General features: G+C 47.2%; 1 protein-coding gene across 7 annotated transcripts in view; it reads right to left on the reverse strand.

The window, feature by feature from the left end:
• The window catches only part of Nipped-A (Transcription-associated protein Nipped-A), a 991444-nt gene that overhangs the window by 577109 nt on the left and 393122 nt on the right, over nt 1-21213 (reverse strand). For all 7 annotated transcript variants that reach the window (XM_075869412.1, XM_075869408.1, XM_075869400.1 and 4 more), the window contains 2 exons: nt 13469-13569; nt 9770-9969 (listed from right to left, as the gene is read on the reverse strand). In XM_075869412.1, the coding sequence (XP_075725527.1) occupies nt 9770-9969; nt 13469-13569 (301 nt within the window). The remainder of the gene's footprint in view (nt 1-9769; nt 9970-13468; nt 13570-21213) is intronic.

Genomic DNA, 21213 nt, shown 5'->3' on the forward strand with positions numbered 1-21213 from the left:
GCCCTGTTTTCTAAAATGTGGTGGGACAAACGAAAGCGTTCTGTGATCAACCTGCGACCATGTCGATCCAGTCGGGGCCACCCGCCAGAACCATCTCCGGACGAGAATAGATTGATTGGTGGTGACAAATCACGGTGTCCAGGTGAGCAGAGGGACAAACACCTCGATATGTATATATCAGCAGTTCAAAAAGATATCATCAGAGCGTTTGAAAAAAATCGGCCATCTCGAAACAACTTATCAAAATCAGAACGAAGGGCACTCGAACTACGAAAAAACACTGAAATTACCATCAAACCGGCTGATAAAGGTGGCTGCATAGTAATTCTAAACAGGTCGGACTACTTATAGGAAGGGGAACGACAACTATCAGACACAAAATTCTACAAAGAACTTCCAACGGACCCGACTCCCGAATTTGAAAGGGAGATAAAGGTAACCCTAAATAATCTCCGCCGGGACGAGAAAATTACCGGAACAATGTTAAAAGCAATGTTACCGGCCCATTCTGTTCCCGATCGATTCTATTTGCTCCCCAAAATACACAAGGCAGGCAATCCGGGACGTCTGATAGTATCCAGTAACAGCACATCAACAGAAAACATATCAGAATTCATCAATTCCTTAATAAAAAACATCCCCCTCAAATTTTCCCTATTACCGAAAGGACACAAATCACTTCATCCCAGGCGGTAGTTTTCTGGTGACCATGGACGTCTGCTCACTGTACACCAACATACCCCACCATGACGATATAGCGGCTATGGTTTCTGAATATGTAAAATCTCTCTCATCAACAAGTGTAAGTGGCGAGGTACTGTTTACACTTCTTGAACTTGTACTAAATTATAACCATTTTGAGTTCAATGGCAAGCATTTCCTTCAGGTCAGTGGCATGGGCACGAAAATGGCCCCAAACTTCACGAGCACCTTCATGGCTTCACTTGAAATCCCATTCATTGAGCGACGCACCTTGAAACCTTTCTACTGCAGAAGATACTGAGACGATATTTTTATGATATGCGGAGAAAACTGCGTTCACCTCTTACAGAGGTTTGTACGAGTTTACCCGCATGCCGTTCGGCTGTTCTGGAGCTGCAGCTACGTTCCAGAGATTGATAGACCGCGTTCTAGGGGACGCTAAATGGCAACACGCCATGGCGTACCTCAACGACATCGTCATCTTCTCTCGAACGTTCGAGGAACACTTTCACCACTTGGTTGCGTGCTGCCGGGTTGACTTTGAACCCGAAGAAAGCTCAAATAGCTGAGACTCGCATCTCACTATTAGGTTTTACCATTCAGAGCGGTCGTGTTCTGCCATGCGAGGAGAAGGTACGTGCCATTGTGGAGTACCCGACGCCGGCAAACATTCAGGGCCTGAGGCGCTTTTTGGGCACGGTGAACTACTATCGACAGTTCATCCCAAACTGTGCAGCCCTCCAAGCGCCCTTGACTGCACTCTTGAAAAAGTCGGCACGATGGAGCTGGGGGCCAGAACAAGAGCGAGCCTTCAAAGCACTTTCCGAAGCTCTAATTGCCACAGCCGAGTTAAAGCTGCCCGACCTGAACAGGGAGTTCGTTGTCCAAGCTGACGCGAGCGACCTGGGTCTCGGCACGGTACCCCTTGAGGAGCACGACGGCGTCCTCTGGCCAGTCGCCTTTGCGAGCCGGTCACTTAACGCCGCCGAGCGTAACTATAGCGTCACAGAAAGGGAATGTCTCGCTATAGTTTTTGCTCTCCGGAAGTTTGACTGCTATGTCGACGGCGTGCCATTCGTGGTGGAAACGGACCACATGGCACTCACCTGGCTTAAGCGCTTGCGCGAGCCCTCGGGCCGCCTCGCACGCTGGGGGTTGACCTTGCAGCGCTACAACTTTGTTGTGCGCTACCGGAAAAGGAGTTCGAACGTCGTGGCTGACGCTTTGTCGCATGCCCCTGTTTTGGCGCCCGGCACTTGTGTCCGCCACTCCCGAGAGCAGTCGCATCAAGTAGACCCCGGGCCCTCTGGCTCCAAAAGGTCGAAAGGCGCGAACCCCGATGGCGAAGCGACTTTCGAGTCGACAGCCTCGGGTGAGGACACATACCTGGTGGACCCTGTCACGTCCACCGGTATTGTCTTTAGCAGAGAGGAGCTGCTCAAGGCACAGCAGGAGGATCCGTTTTGTCAACGCATCGTTGATGAGCTCAAGGAGTTGAGCTCCCAAGTGAAGCGTGGCGGTCAAGCCGCCGGGCGCGAACAGACAGCTGGTATTGCTGTCGGGGCCGAGTGCCGTTTGCAGGCTGGTATTGCTGCGGGCACGTTGGACTCGTACCTGCTTGATGCCAGATGGCGTTCTCCTACACTACGTCCCATCTGAAGAAGCTCCCCAGGAGTCTTTCAAGGTGGTGATACCCCGCAGTCTAAGGAAAGCCACCTTAGGTTATTTCCCCGACTTGCGGTTGGCCGGACACGCGAGTGGCCTTAAGACTTTTCAAAAGTTGTGCCGCTGCGCTACCTGGCCTGGCATGAAGCGCGACGCCCTTCACTACGCCCACTCATGCCGCGTGTGCCAATGCGTAAAGCCTCGCGGGGGCAAGCCTCCCGGGCTCATGCAGCCGATCGACAGCCAACAACCTTGGCAGGTCAGGGCCTGTGACATTACGGGATCTTTACCAAGAAGCCGGAGAGGCCACGTTTTTCTCCTGGCTGTCACAGATCACTTCACGAAGTGGGTCGAACTGTTTCCCCTTCAGAAGTTAACGGCACGCATAATCTGGGACAACTTGACCAAGGTCTTTACCCGCTTTGGCTTTCCAGCGGAGTTGATCACGGATAATGCGTCCTATTTCACGGCCAAGGTGTTTATGGATGTGTCATTAAGCACCATAAAACAACCACGTATCACCCACAGGCCAACCCGACCGAGCGATCAACCAGAACCTCAAGCCCTTGCTGACAGCCTTTGCGCAGCAACACAGGATTGGGATGCTTGTCTTAACGAGATCGGTTTCTCCTTGCGGTCTACGGTCAATCGCTCGACAGGGTACACGCCCGCTTTCCTCAACTTTGGGAAAGAGCTGCCTAACCCCATGGACCGCGTCCTACGGGGCGGCGGCGGGGCAAGCGCCGCGAAGGTCAGCCCGTCTGGCTACGCAGCGAAACTGCGCTCACGGATGGACGCGGCCCTTGACCTGGCGCGTTCCAACCTGGCGAAAGCGCGAGCTGGTCAGAAGGCTCAATACGACCGGTTGCATCGGGATGTCCGTTACGATGTCGGTGATCTCGTCCACAGGCGCAATCTCGTCTTGAGTGACGCCACCAAAGGCATCTCGGCCTCCCTTTCGGCCAAGTGGTTGGGCCCATACCGAGTGCACACCAAAGTGTCGGTGTTGCCCCTGGTATACAAGCTGGCTGACTCCCAAGGGAGACCAGTCGGCGGTCCAGTTAACGTCTCCGACCTCAAACCTTTCGTTGCCCGCAGCAACGACTTCGGGGAGGGGGAGGCGGTCACCGAACCGCAGGGAAACCGGGATAAATAAGGATGGTTCCAAACCACGCCACCGGTACAACCTGCGTAAACGCACCTAGGCTGATTTTCGCCCCCGGCATGTAGCGGGACGTTATCCCCTCCATGTAAGGGAGCGGAGATTATAGCTGCTGTGCCATTGCCCATCCAGCAGCAACAGTAACGGCTACCTGGCGAGCTTTCTCCCTGGTAACACCATTACACGTGCTGCGCGCGGAATATTCACCCGGTTCCCAGCGCTCCCGGCTGCTCGAGAGAGAAAAGCCCTTTCCCCGGTGGCTCACTCTCTCACTGGGTATCTTCCGCATAGTCGGCAGGAGAAGGGAAGCGTGCACCCTATTGGCTCACGCAATCTTCAATCCGACGGAGTAGGCTCTCTTTATTGGGCCAGCCTGTCGCAGCTCCGGGGCCACACCTTCAGTGCGTTTCTGCTTTTCACCAACACCCCAGCATTCGTGATGTCCTCCTCGATGACCCTTCTTCCAAGAAAAAACCCGGGAGACCAGCCGCACGCTCGGTCGTTCCGCAGGCACCGGCCGCGTCCATGCCGCCTCCGTCGAATGCTCCACAGGCCCCTGCTAACAAGACACCGCCTCGTCGTGAAGTCGCTACGTGGACATTCGAACAAGGCACTGGGGCCCCGGTCGCCTTCGTGTCGACTCGTCGCCGGTCCAGGCAACGCAAAGTCTGGGTGGGGTCGGACCCCGAATCCGTCCCACGTCCTTTCTGCGGACGCACCCTTTCGGACCTGCTCGACGCTTCAGGAGGTGCCTGGATGCCGCCTGTTCCTGAGGCCTCCTACTGCGACGCTTGTGGTGTCCTGCTGGTGCACGAGGCTACCCACCTCTGTTTGAGGGTTCACCGAGCGAAGTCCGGCGGTGCCCTGCAGTCATGTCCTCTCTGGCGGTGCCGCCTCGCCCGGGCCTTCAACCTGCCCTGTCGACCGACTCCGTTCAAGCGGTCGTGGCGGCGCTCGTCACGGACTCTTCATTCAAGTCGGCCATCGCTGCTGCGGTATCCGCCGCCCTCCCACGGCCCCACGCTCCTGCTGAGACGCCGCCGAACGAAGACACCGGGGGGCCCGGCGATCTCGTGGACGGCACGCAGCTGGACCTTAGTTTTTTCGGGGTCGGTGGATGCTTTTATTACGGCGTCTTAGGGGGGGGGGGGGGAATTGAGAGCACCCTCCTACCTGGCACCTCATTCCCCAGCTGCCGCACGCGCACCACCAGCGTAGCCCGGGCGCGCATAAGCACCGGCATCCGCCAAGATGGCTGCCAGGGCGCCTCTTGGTCTGGGCCAGTCAACCGTCGGCTTCTTCCCGCTCTGGCATGTCTGGGCACGCTACGCTGGTGCGCTGCACGGGCCTACGTCACAACGCAGAGCCATTTCCCATAGGGCGCGCGTAACATCCTCCTCTCCTACAAACTGTGTTGCGCCCGACGATTGGCTCGTCGCGGCAGATGCTCTCAGGCCTTCACGAGGGGTTGACGCGCTGCTTAGCAGGCGGCTTCTCGTTCGTGCGTACGACTTCTGCCCTTGTGCGGGAGTCGTAGCGCACTAGGCAAGCGTACTTGCTCAGTCTTGCGGAGTTCCCTATACGGCCTGCAAGCCCGTGAGTGTCGCACTGCGCTGCATCTTGGGTTAATAAACCCGTTGTTGTTCTTATCCTGCCTCGTGTGTGGTTTCTGCGCCGTGCCGGAGAAAACGACGAACCTGGCCGCAACGTCTTCGCATGCAGTGGCAGTGGAGGACGTCGCATCCCTACATGGTTGCCCATAGTAGGTAAGCCTTGTGCAAACCTATCTCCACAAGGCTAATCAGCGTGTTGAGGGGGGCGAGAAATGTTCAAACATGGCGGACAACTTCGGGATGCCAAGGAGCACTTCCGAGTAAATTATTGAAGAAGGCAGATAACAAGTTAAAGTGGCGGAGCACATACGTAGGGAGCCTGTCGTGTGACGGGGGAACTTGCAGAAACCGGTGAAGATGGCGATGACGAGCGCTTAGACGAGAGGTCTCGCGAGTTGTCATCCCGCTTCCCGACAGCTGTTTAACACGAAGTGTCTGCGGACAATTTCGTGGAAGCGGACTCAGGCCAATGAGAGCCTCGCTGACGAGGACACAGTAACTGCACTCGCAGGGATCCAGGATGCCCAGGCCGAGAGCTTGAGTGATGAGGAGGATTTTCTGGCCGAGGCGCTGCCTACACGCACGTACCACTCGCAGAAGTGGTAGCAGCATTCAGCATCCATTCGTCGTATCGGCGACATGGAGGGAACCGGGCTGTCGCAACTGGACAGCCTTGATAAGATCGAAATGAGCATCTTGAACTTCATTTAGAAAATGAAGAAGTTGGCCATGATGAGCCATTTTTCTCACACAAATAAATCATACTGTTGCGGCGTATATGCAGAATTAGTTGTCATTCTTGAATGCGCCTTGAATTCTTGAATTCGGGGCCTGTATTTTTTTATATTCAAATTTTCTTATATCAAACCAATTCGCGATCCCCTTCGAGTTCGATATATCCACGTTCGACCCTATTCGACTAACAGACATCTGCCGTTTGAGTCGCTACAACACGTTGACTACCTCGACTTTATCACATCATAACCCCAAGCACTATCCTTTTTTTTGGTTCGTATGTACAGGAACATAGGTTCGCAAGCAATTCCAGCCATTTACAAGAATGTGTTAATGTAATAATACTCCTATTGCTGCATCATGTGTTATATTGCGAGTATGTATTGGTGTACAGTCGAAACCCGCAATAACAAGATCGCCGGGGAAACCGAAAAATTCCGTTTTCGCGAGAATTTCCTTGCCGCGAGTATGAGACATAAAAACAGTGATACGGCCAGCAGAACGAAAATTTATTGCCAGAAGTCGGTCAACTTACTTTGCCGACCCTTGCCACGCACAGACAATCAAAGGCCTCGAAACGACCTTCGAAGATTTGCTTTTTGTGCACTTGTTTTTAAAGGGAGGGGCCAGCTGAGGCGGAAAAGTTAAACACGGAGACATGCTCTTTTGGTAATTTTGAGTACATATAACACGCATACGCGCATATTTTTGACACTTAACCTTTGGCGGGGGGGGGGGGGGGGAGGGGGAGGGGTAGAATAAGGTCCGCACCGTGGTAGAAAATTCGTTAATGCGGGATCGCTGTCCAAAAACACTTCGTTCCCGCGAGATACGTAATACATGGGCTTCTATGAACATTCGCTTGGGATTTGGAAATATTTCGTTGCCGCGGGGATTTCGCACTCGTGGGGTTTCGTTATTGCGGGTTTCGACTGTAATCTGTTTTATGTACATATACTTATATTCTGGTCACAAATTGCTACTGATATTTGTGGTGAAAATACTGTTGAATATGAATCGCTATGTGTACATTGCGTGCATAGACAACTGATTGTTGTGAATTTTTTTACAAGTGCTTGTTTCCACTATTTCTAAGCGTACAAAAAAAATTTTGGTACAAAAAGTAGACACCAGGACACAGCGCACTGTCCGTCTTCCTTTTCTACTTCAATTTTTTTTTGCACCCTCCGCTAAGATGAATTATCAACTCGCTCAGCAGTCCGTGCTTGTTTCCACTCCTGCAAGGGGTCTGACTTGAGCCAGCAGTATTCTGTAAATAAATAAATATACCTAGAGCATGTAAGCCATTATAACAAGCTTTTAAACTTAAAAAATGGTGAAGCGATGCGATGGTAATATGTTCATTTAATCTTGAAGTGGGGCTTTACAGGAACGTGGATTTCCCCTGAACCAATGTTACCATGGCTTAGCAATCCTTTATTGTAGCGAAACCATTTTTACAGGTCATTGCATGCAGACTTAACATGCATTTAGATAGGTGCTTTCACCACTTAGTACCTCTGCACTGCAGCAAAACCACATGTACAAGGGTTATATGCGAACTAACAGACATCCATTCATTCATTTCGAATACTTCCAAATTTTTAACAGTCGAAATTCGAATTGAAGTTATATTGAATGTAATATTTGTTCGAATATTTTAATATTCGCACAAGCCTCTTCAAGAGCAACTGCGACTTGGTCGGGATTCCAGGACGCATGACACTAGTGCCACAGCACCTGGATGTCTCATTGAACAAGCGGTTGAAGGTCCACCTTCGACAGGAGTACAAAGAGTGGGTCTGGAACCTTGGCCGAGAAAAAGTGCAGACAGGAAAGATGCAGAAAGCGTCCCCGTTCACCGTGGCAACATGGATTTCGGATGTGTAGAAATGAATCGAAGTCTATGTTGTGGCGAAGTCATTGAAGGAGTGTTGTAACACGAACAACTTGAACGGCACCGAAGACAATTTCCTGTGGGACACAGAGTCAAAGCTTGAATGGTGCGATAAACTCGAGTGGTGTGACGAACTCGAACGGCAGTGATAGTGACTGACCTGATACAGAAGTGGTAGGTTCACTGTGTGTACCTATTTTCTTTTTATTTATTTTTTTTTTTTTCAAAATAAAATGTGATTCCTTGCGTTAACCTTCTTGATATGTTGTCGCAAAAGGGGGTTGGGCTGTGTGGTCATTTTTCGATTTTTTCAAATCTGAGCAACCCCCCACCGCTAACTTTCATTATAATGATCGTGAAAAAAAAAAGTGCTTAGGATCGAGTAAATACAGGAGTTGTCTTATAGAGAACAAGACAGTGCAATGTATTTGTGTGCATAATTTGGTGCAGCCAAAGTGTTGCCGACAACACTCCACACCTAAAACGCAAAGTGCTATTGCAAAGTGCAAATTGAGTGCTATTTCCTCAGGCCCTCTACCTCTTTTTGTGGAGTCCCAGCTGATGTGGCGGACAAGGGTGTTCTCCCTTCGAGTCCAGAGTTCCCAATCTGCTTCCTAGAAGTCAATATCTGAAAAATCTTTGGCATATGACTTTTTGGACTTCTTGCCCAAATTTCAGGTCCGAAGCAGCATTAATAAGGCCCCACCTCTCTCCCACATCTCCATGTTGGAACTGGTGCTTTTTTGAGTCTATACATTTGTAACCGTAGCAGAACCAGAAAGGCAGCATCCCCACAATATAAAAGTGTGATGGAATGAATCATATTAAAAATCTGGAGGGGCCACTGTCAATCAGACGTTGAATGTACAGTAGACTCTCATTGAACAGAACCTGAAGGGACCAGTAAAATATGTCCCGTTTAACAGGAGTTCCGTCTTTTGAGAGATGAGCAGGGTGCAGGAGACAAGCACGAAATCAATAATATCAGAGGCAGTTGTTTAAGCAGCAGCTCCGTTTAACTATCTTCTGTTTACTGAAAGTCTACGGTATACTGTATGTACTCGCGTAATCCTAATGCTCACACAATTCTTGCACCCAAAACACTGACCAGCAAAAACACTTACTTTTCTCCCAAGTAATCACTGCGCCACCAAAAATGGCAGCAAAAATGTCCGTCTGCTCCTTATAGCCACTGATGATGATAGCACACAAAATTCTGGTGCCATCTCTTGAACACCATGAGTACTGTCAATGCGCAAGCCCGAATCTAATCAAGTGCACGTTGCGGCGTGTTAGTATACGCTGCGTCCGTTCTGTGGTTGCGCTATGGGGCGATACCAAAGATACACAGCTGCTTTCAAGTTGAAAGTGCTTAATCATGCACTGAAACGGCAACAGGGCTGCCAGTCAGCACCTCAGGGTTGACGGGTTTTGTGTTCTCTACTTGCGATTGCACCACAAGCAGCTGAAAGCTACCATGATGCATTGGGCTTTTCATGCGCTTTAAACTGGGATAGATTTCGTCAGGCAACCACTGTGGAGGATTTCGTGTTAGATGGCCATTAGGCCAATGTTAACGTCGCACGCTCACCTATAATGGGCTCCCGTTGAGTGACAAGTTCTATTGCTACGCTCGCAAGCTTTGCATACGCATTTCTCTTATTTGTTTGCGGCTTTTGAGTCTCAATTACATCTCGCCTTGTGCTGAACCTGTGGTTTTATTGTTAAGGTAAAATTAGTACATCTCAAAGCTTGTAGTTAGGCTCCAGTTTGAGATTCCCAATTTACAATCCCTCATTTCCTTTTTCGCTCTGTGTGTCTTCGCAGAAAATTTTCCTCGCATAATTCTCGAAGTCCTCATTTTCATCGGTTTTCCACGAAAAAAAGAAGTGTGGGGTATAATGCTTTTGCATTTGAAGGTATGTAGAACATATTGTCAGATTATTGAATGCGTGCGTTTTTTTTTTTTTTTTAAGGATGGACGGGAGCACCCACCTTGCAGAGTTCCTTCTCCTCGTGAGCCATGATTGCAGCCAGGGCGTCGACGAGCACAGATGGGTCCATGCCCTGCGTGGGTGGCCGAGTCAGGCGTAGTGGGCCGGCCTGCTGTGCCACTGCCACAAGGGTATAGTGGTGCACCAGAGACACCAGGAACGGCAGGACTTGGCTGTGAAGCTCCTTGATAGCCGCTGCCGCTGCGCATGCGTCAAGCAGAGATGCAGCAACTGTATCATGAAAACACTTGGTTCCATAAACTGCAATACTTCTCCAACTTCCAATTGGAGTGCAGCTTTATCGACCGCATGCAACGAGCATTTCTCAGCTTTCGGGTCTGCTGTGTCACCTAACTTTTCCAAGAAACAGGCACACAAAAGGCAAATCACAGAACCTCACTGAGAAGTCTCAGATACATCAAGCAGGAGGGCTACATCAAGTAGCCCTCCTGTCGGCTCCCTCCTTACTCTCCTTTTCTTTTTTTTCTCTCACGCGTGCGCTGCGGCACCACCAGCACTTCCTAGAATGCTGGCACATCAACAGCCAGCAAAAGCATCAACCATACCACGGGGTCACTGGCCTGCCTTCTCTACAATAGAGTTTTCTTTTTTTCGTTAATGTGCGTGACCTTCAAAAGCTGCACAGCCATGCCATTTCGGTGCAGCTACTCGACAGGCCGCATGTTCTGGCACTATTTTTGCATCTCAAAAATGTACATTGCACCAAATTGAACCATGCTACCATTGTTAAAAAATAAAAGAAGAATCCTTCTAAGTGGCTAGACAACTTTGCTCAAGTGGCCAGACAAAGCACTGGACGTGTGGGGCAAAACTAGATATCCGGGAAATTTTCTTAAGACCGGTACAACCGGGAGAAACATTCAAAATCCGGGAGTCTCCCAGGTGCTTGTGTGTACCGTTCGGGTAGGGCAAGAGGCCCATTCCAAAACGATGCACCATCTCCAAAGAGAGCAGCTAGGCGCCTCGTGTCTTCACCACAATAGAGAGTGGCGACACGGACGGGTGCCGAAGGGTTCCCGGCAATAGAGGCAATGGCCTCCTTGTGCAACGCGGCATCCGCTAACAAGAACAGCAAACAAAAGTCCTGCGAAGTAGATATGTTGCGACGAGCCCGAATCGCGCAGGCAGACGGACTCACTAAGAGCAGCCAAAGCTTTGGGCTTTTGATACCGCATTGGGCACCAGTGTAGTGTACACGCATCCTGAAGGGGTACGACCACTAGCGTGGGTCCAGTCTTAGCGAGCCGCGGGGCACGCCTTAGCTGACGCCGTGGCGAGAACAGGGTATTGCTCAAGGCCGCAACACTTTATTGTCTGCGGCAACACTAAAACTAAAAACGTAGTACAGAGCCCGTTGCAAAAAAGGCGAATAAGCAAATGGGTTCACCCACGCCACCGCGAAAAGTACTACGTACACAGGGTGCCGCGAGGACGTCTGCGTGGGCAAAAGTGATTCAGGATGATGTTAGGACAACGGGGCCTGGTTGCTCGAGGGAGGGCAAAGGCGCTTGCGTTGGCTTCGGAGAGATACGGGTCGGCGTAGCCTATCTCAAATGCCGTTGCTCTCTCTCAAATGCCGATCTGTGATGCACCTGTGTCATGCTTCTCCCATTTCCAACCCTCCCACGTAAAAACCCATCTCCTTCCAATGCCGCGTGCAAAGAGAGAGAGAGAGAGAGAAAAAAAAAAAGCCGTCGTTGGGTTGAATGAATGTGTGGTTGACGAAAAAAAAAAAAGGCACTATCTTCTGCAGCCCTTGCCCCTTGCGGGAGCACGGCTCTGCGCCTTGAGGGAAGGAGGGGGGTCCTCTCAAGCGCCAGTGCCACGCTTCCCCCTTATAACCCTTCTTTTAATGACGCGCGCAAAGAGAGCAAAAAAAAATTGCCTTGAAGTGTTGGTTTTCTCTCAAATGCCGATCTGCTTCTCTCTGCGTGGAGACGCTCCTCCTTTCTCGTCACGTGCAAGCGAGAGGCTCCCCTATGCAGTCGTTGTCGTCATCTTTAGAAAGTGTCGGCACTAGACATTTCCACATGCAACTTCTCCCTTGCCAGGAGAATGCTTAAACCGAAGTAGAAATGCTTTGCAAGCTGCGTGCGAAATTGATTGACTCACTGCAAGGCAAACGTGTACAGACACACATCACCGATTACTTCAATCAATAACGGATGTCCTGCGATTTGTGAATAAATGTAAGTCTTCTGAAACTTCCTCTATGCGTGTTAGCTCAATGCACATGCCCCACTGCATGAAGAGCCCTCCGTTTATTTAGCTTTCACTAATTTGAACCTCTTTTAATTCGAACAAATTTTCGGGCCCCATCGAGTTCAAATTATTGAGATTCGACTGTAATAGTACTTCAAAATTGTGGCTAATTTCACAGCACATTTCTGACAATCTGCCATTGTTTGCTTCATGAAATGTACATTGATAGTTGTCTGCTAAATATATTAGTATTTATGAGATACATCGACAATGCTCTAAACTCTAAATAATGTACTTCAAACTTAATATCTGCTCCTAAAGCAGCACTACCTGCTCTAAACTAGCATTTTTCGCTGCTCTGAAAACACTTATAGACGCTCCAACTCAGTACTCTTCCTGCTCCAAAGTACGCTCCAAAAAGTAAAAAGTCACTTTCATCCCTAGAGGGGTTAATACTCACTACCGCTCCGCCAGTGAGATGGATGCGGAGGAGAAGAGAGTCATGTCAGGACATAACAGCGGCAGAAATGGGTGGCAGAGCCCGCGCAATGGAGGCGGTATAGCCTCAATTCCCACAATTTCCACATTTTCATCATGTTGAAACTTTTCCTGGTTGACATGCAGCTAAAGAACACGTCCCTCTGTTTGCAGCCCTTGAACAAGAAGGACACAAGACGTCTATCTTCTGCGTGCTGAATACCTTTCCCTTGGTGTGAGCTTTCAAAATACAAGTACCACTCACACATTGCAACCTAGAAGAAGACAAGTTCACTAGTCAATGTGATGTCTATAGCACATCCCGTTTACAAATGTTCCATTTTCTAGTTAGATGTTGTCAGAATTTCGGACCTGATAATGCGTATAATCTAGGTGACCTGAAATGTAATCAGCGAATTTCTGCAATGGGGCTTTCCTTTCGCAGGCTTTGTGTTCATTTTCTTGGCAACACAAGTTTTTTGATTAAAAACTTTAAATGGTCTTTTGATAATAATTTTGAATACTTGTAAGCATATCTCATCATATCCCTCGATTCTAGGACACACTCGACTGCACACTAAACACGTTTTGTGCTAATATAGCTTATGAAAAAGGTTATTTCAACTGAAGCGTGAATATTCGTGACTTTGGTGCTTACGTTATCTGTGCTTTATGCTTTACTCGGAAATAATATTATTCAGAAATTTTATCTTGTATAATAGGCGCACCCCAGCCTTTGAGCTGGATTCTTTGGAAAAAATGTGCGCCTATTATGCGGTAAATACAATATTTATTTTGAGACGTTTTTAGAGCACTCAGTCTCAATTTCGGTTCCTCTGCATTTCTCTGGCAGAAGCCCCATATTTTTAATTATCTAATGCTTGCATTATACAACTGTCTTGTGTGATAGCCCCTCAATATCGTACAATTGAAGAACATGACATTTGCGTATAAACTGTAGTTAAGATTTCTTGTCTTTCAAATGGACAAAAAGACTCACCGAACATGCCTGTCAGAGCCATCTGGTGGACCTTGCGTGTCTCCACATCTTGGCACTTGTATGGAACAGTTTGGGGTGCCGAGATGTCCCCTGTCCCGAAGCTACAATCGACAACACAATGCAATGCTTACTGATTGTGCTTGGCTGGCTACATTGCAGACACCTGCTCGAAATTGTGAATGTAAAGAAGTGCTCTGCTCTATACTGTATTGTAGGCTAGTGCGAATAGTGCATTTCTGGTTTCAAGCGAATAGTGCTTTTGGTCGAATAATTTCTAACCGAGTTCAATTGTATATAGACACATAAAAAAATGGGCATGTTTATCATGACGTAACTAACCTGCACAATATATTTAAAAATTGAAATAATGCCTTTACACAAATGCCTTTTTCGTTGTTGTTGTTCAAAGGCAGTCAAAAAAATTTTTAGTAGCAGCAGGATTTCCTTTTTGGTAGAATGTAAGTGTGTGTACACCCCGTAACATTTTAATATTTGATAGAACATACAGGCCGATGTAACAGAACTCTAAGCTTGAAAAAAAAAAAAAAGGTGAATCGATTTGAGGATAACACGTTTTTTCAAAGGGGCCTTGGAGCACCTTTTCAAGTAGCCATGGAATGTATTCCCTAAAGAAATTTGTCGCATTCTGCTACTGCATTTTTCATCTCGACCACACGAAAACGCTGGAAACTATGGAGGCAGGGATGGCATAAGGAAAGAAAATAGGTCATGCACACCACACGACCTTTAGCACTTTTTCTTTTCTTAAAATATGTGACTTTTCAGGGCAATCCTGTACATACGCATGGACAAGTTGAGGCCTCCTGTGACAGCCCAAGTAACGACCGAGCGCATCATGCTCGAATCAGCCAATGGCTGATACAATCGCTGCGACCAGTGATTTTTGAGCATGTGGCATCATTTGCCAGAAAAAAGAGCAATTTTCAGCTGACTGAGAATTTAATGTCAGTTTCAGACCAAGTGCTGCACTATTATATTTGGCTCACGTGTTCTCAGTAGCATCAACTACTGATCGGTAGCATTTTCCTCAGAAAGTGTTGCAGGGCCCCTTTATATTTGAAGTAACTCTTCGCAACAAGGCACATTTGCCTTGAATAGGTGATTTCACGACTTATTACCTCTACACTGCAGTGAAACCACCTTTTTAAAAGGTTACATGCAGACACAAAAAATAGGTTACATATACCTATTTGTTCATTATGAATACTAAAGAAATTTTAATTTATATTCGAATCGAAGCCAATTCGAATACTCTACTATTCCTTCGCATACTCGAAACATTCGCATATTCGCAAAAGCCTACAGTATTTTGAAAAAGCAGTGTAAATGTGGGTTTTATTGAATGTCACCAGGTGTAGTAAAGCTTTGCCTTCATGACACTGCATCACAAGTGCACCAGTAATAAACTACGACTGCAGTCTTACACATTAACAATGAACTACAAGATTAAGCTGATGGTTCAGAAATGTGTTCTGTCATCAGTCTTAACACTAATACATTCAAATTCGCTGGAATGCATGCTGGGTTACCCTCCCCTCCGGGCGTGAATTATGATGAACTGCCAAAAATGAGCCAAATTAATGTAACATCATTCCCAGTCCCATTGCATCCAAACAAAGAAATTAAGCCAATACGTTGTCTTGTACCATTTTTAATATTCATAAAATATCTATCTTGCAGTAAGTCACCTTCAATTATTGCATAAAAAAATGCCTAGTAATGTTTTCTAGCTGAATTCATTTTGAGCAGAGAGGAAAAAATACCCTTGACATTGATCCAGGAAGCTGGCATGCCAAACTCATCACACATTGTAGTGTCTCCATCATTGTTATGCTCTGCAGCACTTAGCTGCAGAATGAGCCCTAGAAGTCTGTTAAAATCTGCCCACTGTGTTTCAACGCTCAGCAAGTGACGTGAGGCCTCTATAGTCCGTGTATACAATTGTACACACCGCCGCCACTGAAGGGGATATAAGTGCCACCTTTATCTGATTGTGTAGTGACAGAGATGAAACAATTACGCAAAAACTTTTACGCAAAAGGTTCGGTTAGAAAGATAACTTTTAATTGTGTTTAGCATGTTCCCATGAATGCCCATAGCGGCAAGATCGCGTAGAATCCCGAATCGCCATGTAGTATTGTACGCCTTCTCCAAGTCTAGAAATACCGAAAGTACAAACTGCCTATGAATAAATGCATCTCTGATGTATGTCTCTATGCGAACAAGGTGGTCTATTGTCGACCTCCCCTCTCTGGAACCACACTGAAGGGGGTCTAGTACACTGTTACTTTCTAGAAAGTGGATTAAGCGCCGGTTTACCATTTTCTCATATAGTTTGCAAAGGCAGCTTGTTAACGCTATTGCCCTGTAACTGGTGGCCAAGGACGGGTCTTTGCCTTGTTTAAGCACCGGGATGACTATCGCTTCTTTCCATGACATTGAAATATACCCAGTTTCCCACATGGTGTTGAAGAGGGTTAGGAGTGTCTTTAGTGCTTCGTGGTGAAGGTACTTGATCATTTCATACAGTATACGATCGCCACCTGGCGCCGAGTTGTTGCAGTACGCAAGAGATGCCTTAAGTTCAGCAAATGAAAATGGGCAGTTGTAAGCCTCCCTGGACTGACGTTTACATTTAAGGGGTTACCGCTCTTCGCGTTCTTTGAATCTTAAGAACGTTTCTGTATAGTGTGATGCACTTGAGACATAGTCAAAGTGTTCGCCTAGGCAGTCTGCCTGCTCCTCCAGGCTCTCCCCTCGGCTACTTATCAAGGGTAAGAGGTGTGACTCCCGACCCATTAACTTGTTTACCCTATTCCAAACCTTCGTTTCGTCGGTGTAAGAATTTATACCGGAGATGTACCTATTCAAACTTTCTTTCTTTGCAAGATGACGCGTTTCTTTGGCTTGGGACTTAACCTGTTTGAAATTGACAAGGTTTTCAGCCATTGGGTAATTTCGGAGTAGTCTCCAAGCTTTTATTTATTTATTTATTAGAATACCCTCAGGGCCCGTAGGGCATTACAGAGGGGATGGGTACAACATATATAACACACAAGAAAAAAAGACAAAATAAAGAAACAAGTATCAGATGCGCAAATCAGGAAGGCAAAAGAAGTCAACTAAAAATGTATAAGAATTCAAGAACATACAAGACAAAGATAGATAATGGAAACTGCGTATAGTTACAAGCATTGCTGAGAAATTGCAGTCTTGAATAACAAAGGGTCTGTTATTGATACAACGGAAGAGGGAAGGTGGTTCCACCACCTTCCCTCTTCCGTTGTATTAATCTTCCGTTGTATTGATCTTCCGTTATTTTAATCGCCCTATAGGGGATTATGTGCATTTAGATCACCAACGACTATATATGGCGGAGAAAGTTCATCAATGAAGCTTTGAAATTGTGTCTTCAAAAGTTGACAGCAAGGAGGAATGTAAATTGAGGTAATTGTTAGTAGCTTCCCGAACAGCACTGCTCAGACAACAACTGCCTCAAGAGAAGTTCGGAGGTTTAATTGCTTACAGGCAATTTTGTCTTTATTTTGTCTATTGCGCGCTTTTCGACAATCGTCGTTCCACCATGGGATGCAACGTTTATTAGTCATTCCATTAGTTTGCTTAATACATTTCACTGCAGCGTCAATAATAAAACCTATTAGGTATGCTACAGCATCATATATATTAAAATCAGCAATGTCATCTCTGTCTAAAAATGTAATTTCTCGGAATAGTTCTTAGTTGGCTGACTTGGTGTTCCAACGAGGAAAGTCAGGCGAGCATGTATCTTCTTTTGGTAACTTCAACATAATTGGGAAGTGGTCACTCCCAAAGGGGTTCTTGAGAACGAACCACTCCAAATATAGAATAATTGTGCTCGAGACAATACTCAGGTCTATAAAAGAGTATGTGTTGTGTGTAGTGCTATAATATGTTGGTTCTTTTTTGTTTAGTAAACATGCACCTGACGAAAACAGAAAGTGTTCTATTAAACGTCCTCGCGCATCTAAACGGGAGTCGCCCTATAGGGGATTATGTGCATTTAGATCACCAACGACTATATATGGCGGAGAAAGTTCATCAATGAAGCTTTGAAATTGTGTCTTCAAAAGTTGACAGCAAGGAGGAATGTAAATTGAGGTAATTGTTAGTAGCTTCCCGAACAACACTGCTCAGACAACAACTGCCTCAAGAGAAGTTCGGAGGTTTAATTGCTTACAGGCAACACCTTTATCAACTATTATAGCGACACCACCCAACGAAGCGGCAGTGTCGTCACGGAAGATGGCATATTGCTTTAAAATGTTTGTGTGGACTTGAAATGTGTTTCCTGAACACACAGCACCTTTGGAGTATGTTTATTAAGAAGTTTTCTAATATGATCGAGGTTATGGAGAAGTTCTCTCACATTCCACTGTAATATCTGTGTGTCCATTTTAGATGTGTTTTGTGCTGTGTGCTCAAGGATGGAAAGTTAGCTCACGGACCCTTTCCAGGGGCCGTGACGAGATTTTTCTTTTTTGGATCGGTCGACGGAGTCGCGCCGATCCTTAAGGGCTGGCTGCGCCCTCACGCTCGGTGTTGTGTCCATCGCTTCTTGCGAGGCGCTGGACACGTTTGTTTTGAAGGCCTCGCCTAAAAAGACGAGACCTCCGCGGCCCTCAGCCCGGAGGTTGGGGGGTCTTTCTTGGATGGCGGAGCAGCACTGGCTGCAACCGCCGAGGGGGCGGATGGTGTCACCGCTGGCTCACTACGTTTGTGCCAGACAGCCGCTGGGGGCCGTCGTGGCGCTGCCCCCAACGCGCCACTTCGGCAAAGCTAGTTTCTGGTAGGTAGGACACCTGCCTTCGTGCCTCCCTAAATTAAATGTTTTGTTTTACTTCAATTGTGACAATTTCCTTTTCTTTTTTCCAGCAAGGGCATGACCGTGAGTATGTGGCATGCTCCCCATTACAGTTCGCACAGTGAAGAGAGTTTTCACAGGCATCAGATGTGTGTTCTTCAGCACTGCATTTGGCGCAAGTTAGGTGGCCTCGGCAGTTCTGTGAACTGTGGCTGAACCGCTGACATTTGAAACATCGGAGGGGGTTTGGTATATATGGTCTCACTCGAAGCTTGATGTACCCAGCCTCAACGGAGTCAGGCAGTACACTTGAATTGAAAGTAAGTATCAGGTGCTTAATCTGAACTTCTTTGCCATCACGCCTCATCCTAATTCGTTTCACGTTGATGACATTCTGTTCGCTAAAACTCTCCAGGAGTTCAGCCTCTGTCAGCCCTAACAGGTCATCATCTGAAACAACGCCACGGGTAGTGTTTATGGTTCGGTGTGGAGTTACCATTAATTTGGTATCTCCGAATTTCATTAGATTAGGCAGTCTCTCATATTGTTTCTGGTCGCGGAGCTTCAACAGGAGGTCACCACTTGCCATTCTCGATGCTTTATATCTTGGGTCAAAGATTTCCACCAAAGACTTTGAAACTAGAAAAGGTGAAAGTGTTCGCACTGATTTGCCGGCTGTGTCAGCGTGTATAACATGGAATCGGGGAAAAAATACTTTCTGGTGATCAAAAAACTGGAAGACTTCATCGGTGCGCCCTCTTTTCTGAGGGCGATCAGGGAGTGGGGAAAAGGAACTAGCCATATGTAAATGTTTACTTTCGGCAGCGGCGCCAGCCACCCACCATGGAGTCCTACAAGGGGACGCTGCAGGGTCTGTAAGTACAGGCCCTGCAGACGCCAGCTGTACGCCACCACTATAACCGAATATAGTGTATCCAAGGTAGGATAGCCACACAGGGTTAACCCTTGCCGCCAGAAAACACGGAAGTCAATGGAAGTGTGTAGAGGACAGGAAAGATTTAAAGTAAGAGAAAAGACGAAGATGTGAGGTGGAGACAGGAAAAGGCGACTGCCGATTCCCCCGGGTCAATCCGGGGGTGCCGTCTACGTGAAGCGGGGGCCAAAGGGGTGTGTTGCCGCCACTGGGGGGCCTTAAGGGTCCAATCACCCAGCATTGGCTCAACCCCCAGGACCCCTTTTCCCCGGACACTGCAAAGCCATGCATGGCTAGGCGTGGGAGGGGGTCGAAACCACCCGTTAGCTCAGGTTCGTGGTGTCGCTACACACCAAACGCCTGCTTACGCAGACGCCCCTGCGGTGGAGTCGCCGGGACTGAACAGTCTTTAAACGACCAAACATTACATTCAACATAAAAAAAACTGAAAGGCAGATTACTAAATTTTTTGTGTATTTAGAAAGGCTGCCAATATAATAGAAATACTGTTAACTTGTTCTCACAAAGGTATGAACTATCTGTAGGCTCAGTTTTCCAGCCCGTCCATAAACATTTCTGAGAATGAAAAGATTGTGCCATGTTTAGTGCGCCAAGTCTCTGAGTACAATTGATATCCCGCTACAACGAAACTCACGTGACACGGAAAATATTTCGTCGAAGCCAAAGTTTCGTTGTAGTGAAATCGAACAAAGTATAGCTGATCTGAGCTAGCAAAACAAGAAAATGTTTATTCTAAAAATTAAAAAAAAGTGTCTGCTGCTTCCTACTCTTTCCCAGCAGCGTCACTATGTGATCCTCACTCATGCATAGCGAGGCCATAGTGTAAAGCACGCTGAAACTGTGCTTACAACTGCTTTCGTGACGTACCAAACAGTTGCATTGACATGTCAACACCTGCAGCTGTCTGCCATCAAAATGTATCTGACAATGTCATGATGGCGGCAGGGTATCATGGAGCGGTGACTTTTGCCTTGTTCTTTGCCATTATTACCATCCATCACTTGGGGCTAGCCGATTTTGTTGATAACGCGGACGAAAAGCCACTCTGATTATGTACCACACTAGCCAAGCGCAAATAAAATGATAAGCATTGGAATCAAAAAAGACATCGTTCCGCAGTTGCACCCAGCAGCTGCGTGAAAGAAACCATAAACTGAGTGACTGAGCTTCAGTTTCGGATAATCTGTGGCTCAAAAGCAAGCCAGTGGCAAAAGCAGGATAGTCTCATTGCCATCGCTATCAAGCAATGGCAGCACCCATGCTTGCTGAACAGCGGCAGTTTCTGGTGCAACCTATGCATGTTTTAGGCTTCGTGGACATATTTTCAGGTTCTGAAAATGCATCAAAATGTTAAAGATTGGGTTCACTATATATAGCAATAAATATTGCTATATAGTGAACTCGGATAGCATACAGCACCACCAGTGCATGCATCACTGAGCGGCAGAGGGCGCAGACAGCAGACTAGCCATTATATTCTAGGGATCATAAGCGAACTAACAATGGTTACCACTCGAGACTTAACGCACTGTTTAAACAAAAAGAGGCACGAAACGTAAATCTTTGCCATATCGAGAAATTTGTTATCTGTAAGTTCATTATAAGGAGGTTTAACTGTACTAATTTAGTGCTGGAGGTCATGCAATAGCAACTTTCAGACATAGTCATCAAATACAGTAAAAGTCATATCTCGAAAATTCAGATAATATCGACTCTATGTCTGATCCCGGCAAGCATACGCATGTTTAGTTGCATAATTGCAGTTAACTGGGTCATTTCGGCTGTAACCAGATTAATATGGACAATCCTCTAACTCTAAGCAAGCTGACCACAGAGTGTCAGAAGTGTTCAATGCAAAAAAGGAACAAAAATAATGAAAACGACATTCACTGACAACCAAAGCAAGCTGGTGCAGTCCACATTGCT

The sequence above is a fragment of the Rhipicephalus microplus genome, chromosome 1 (assembly GCF_043290135.1).
Source record: "Rhipicephalus microplus isolate Deutch F79 chromosome 1, USDA_Rmic, whole genome shotgun sequence".
NCBI lineage: Eukaryota > Metazoa > Arthropoda > Arachnida > Ixodida > Ixodidae > Rhipicephalus > Rhipicephalus microplus.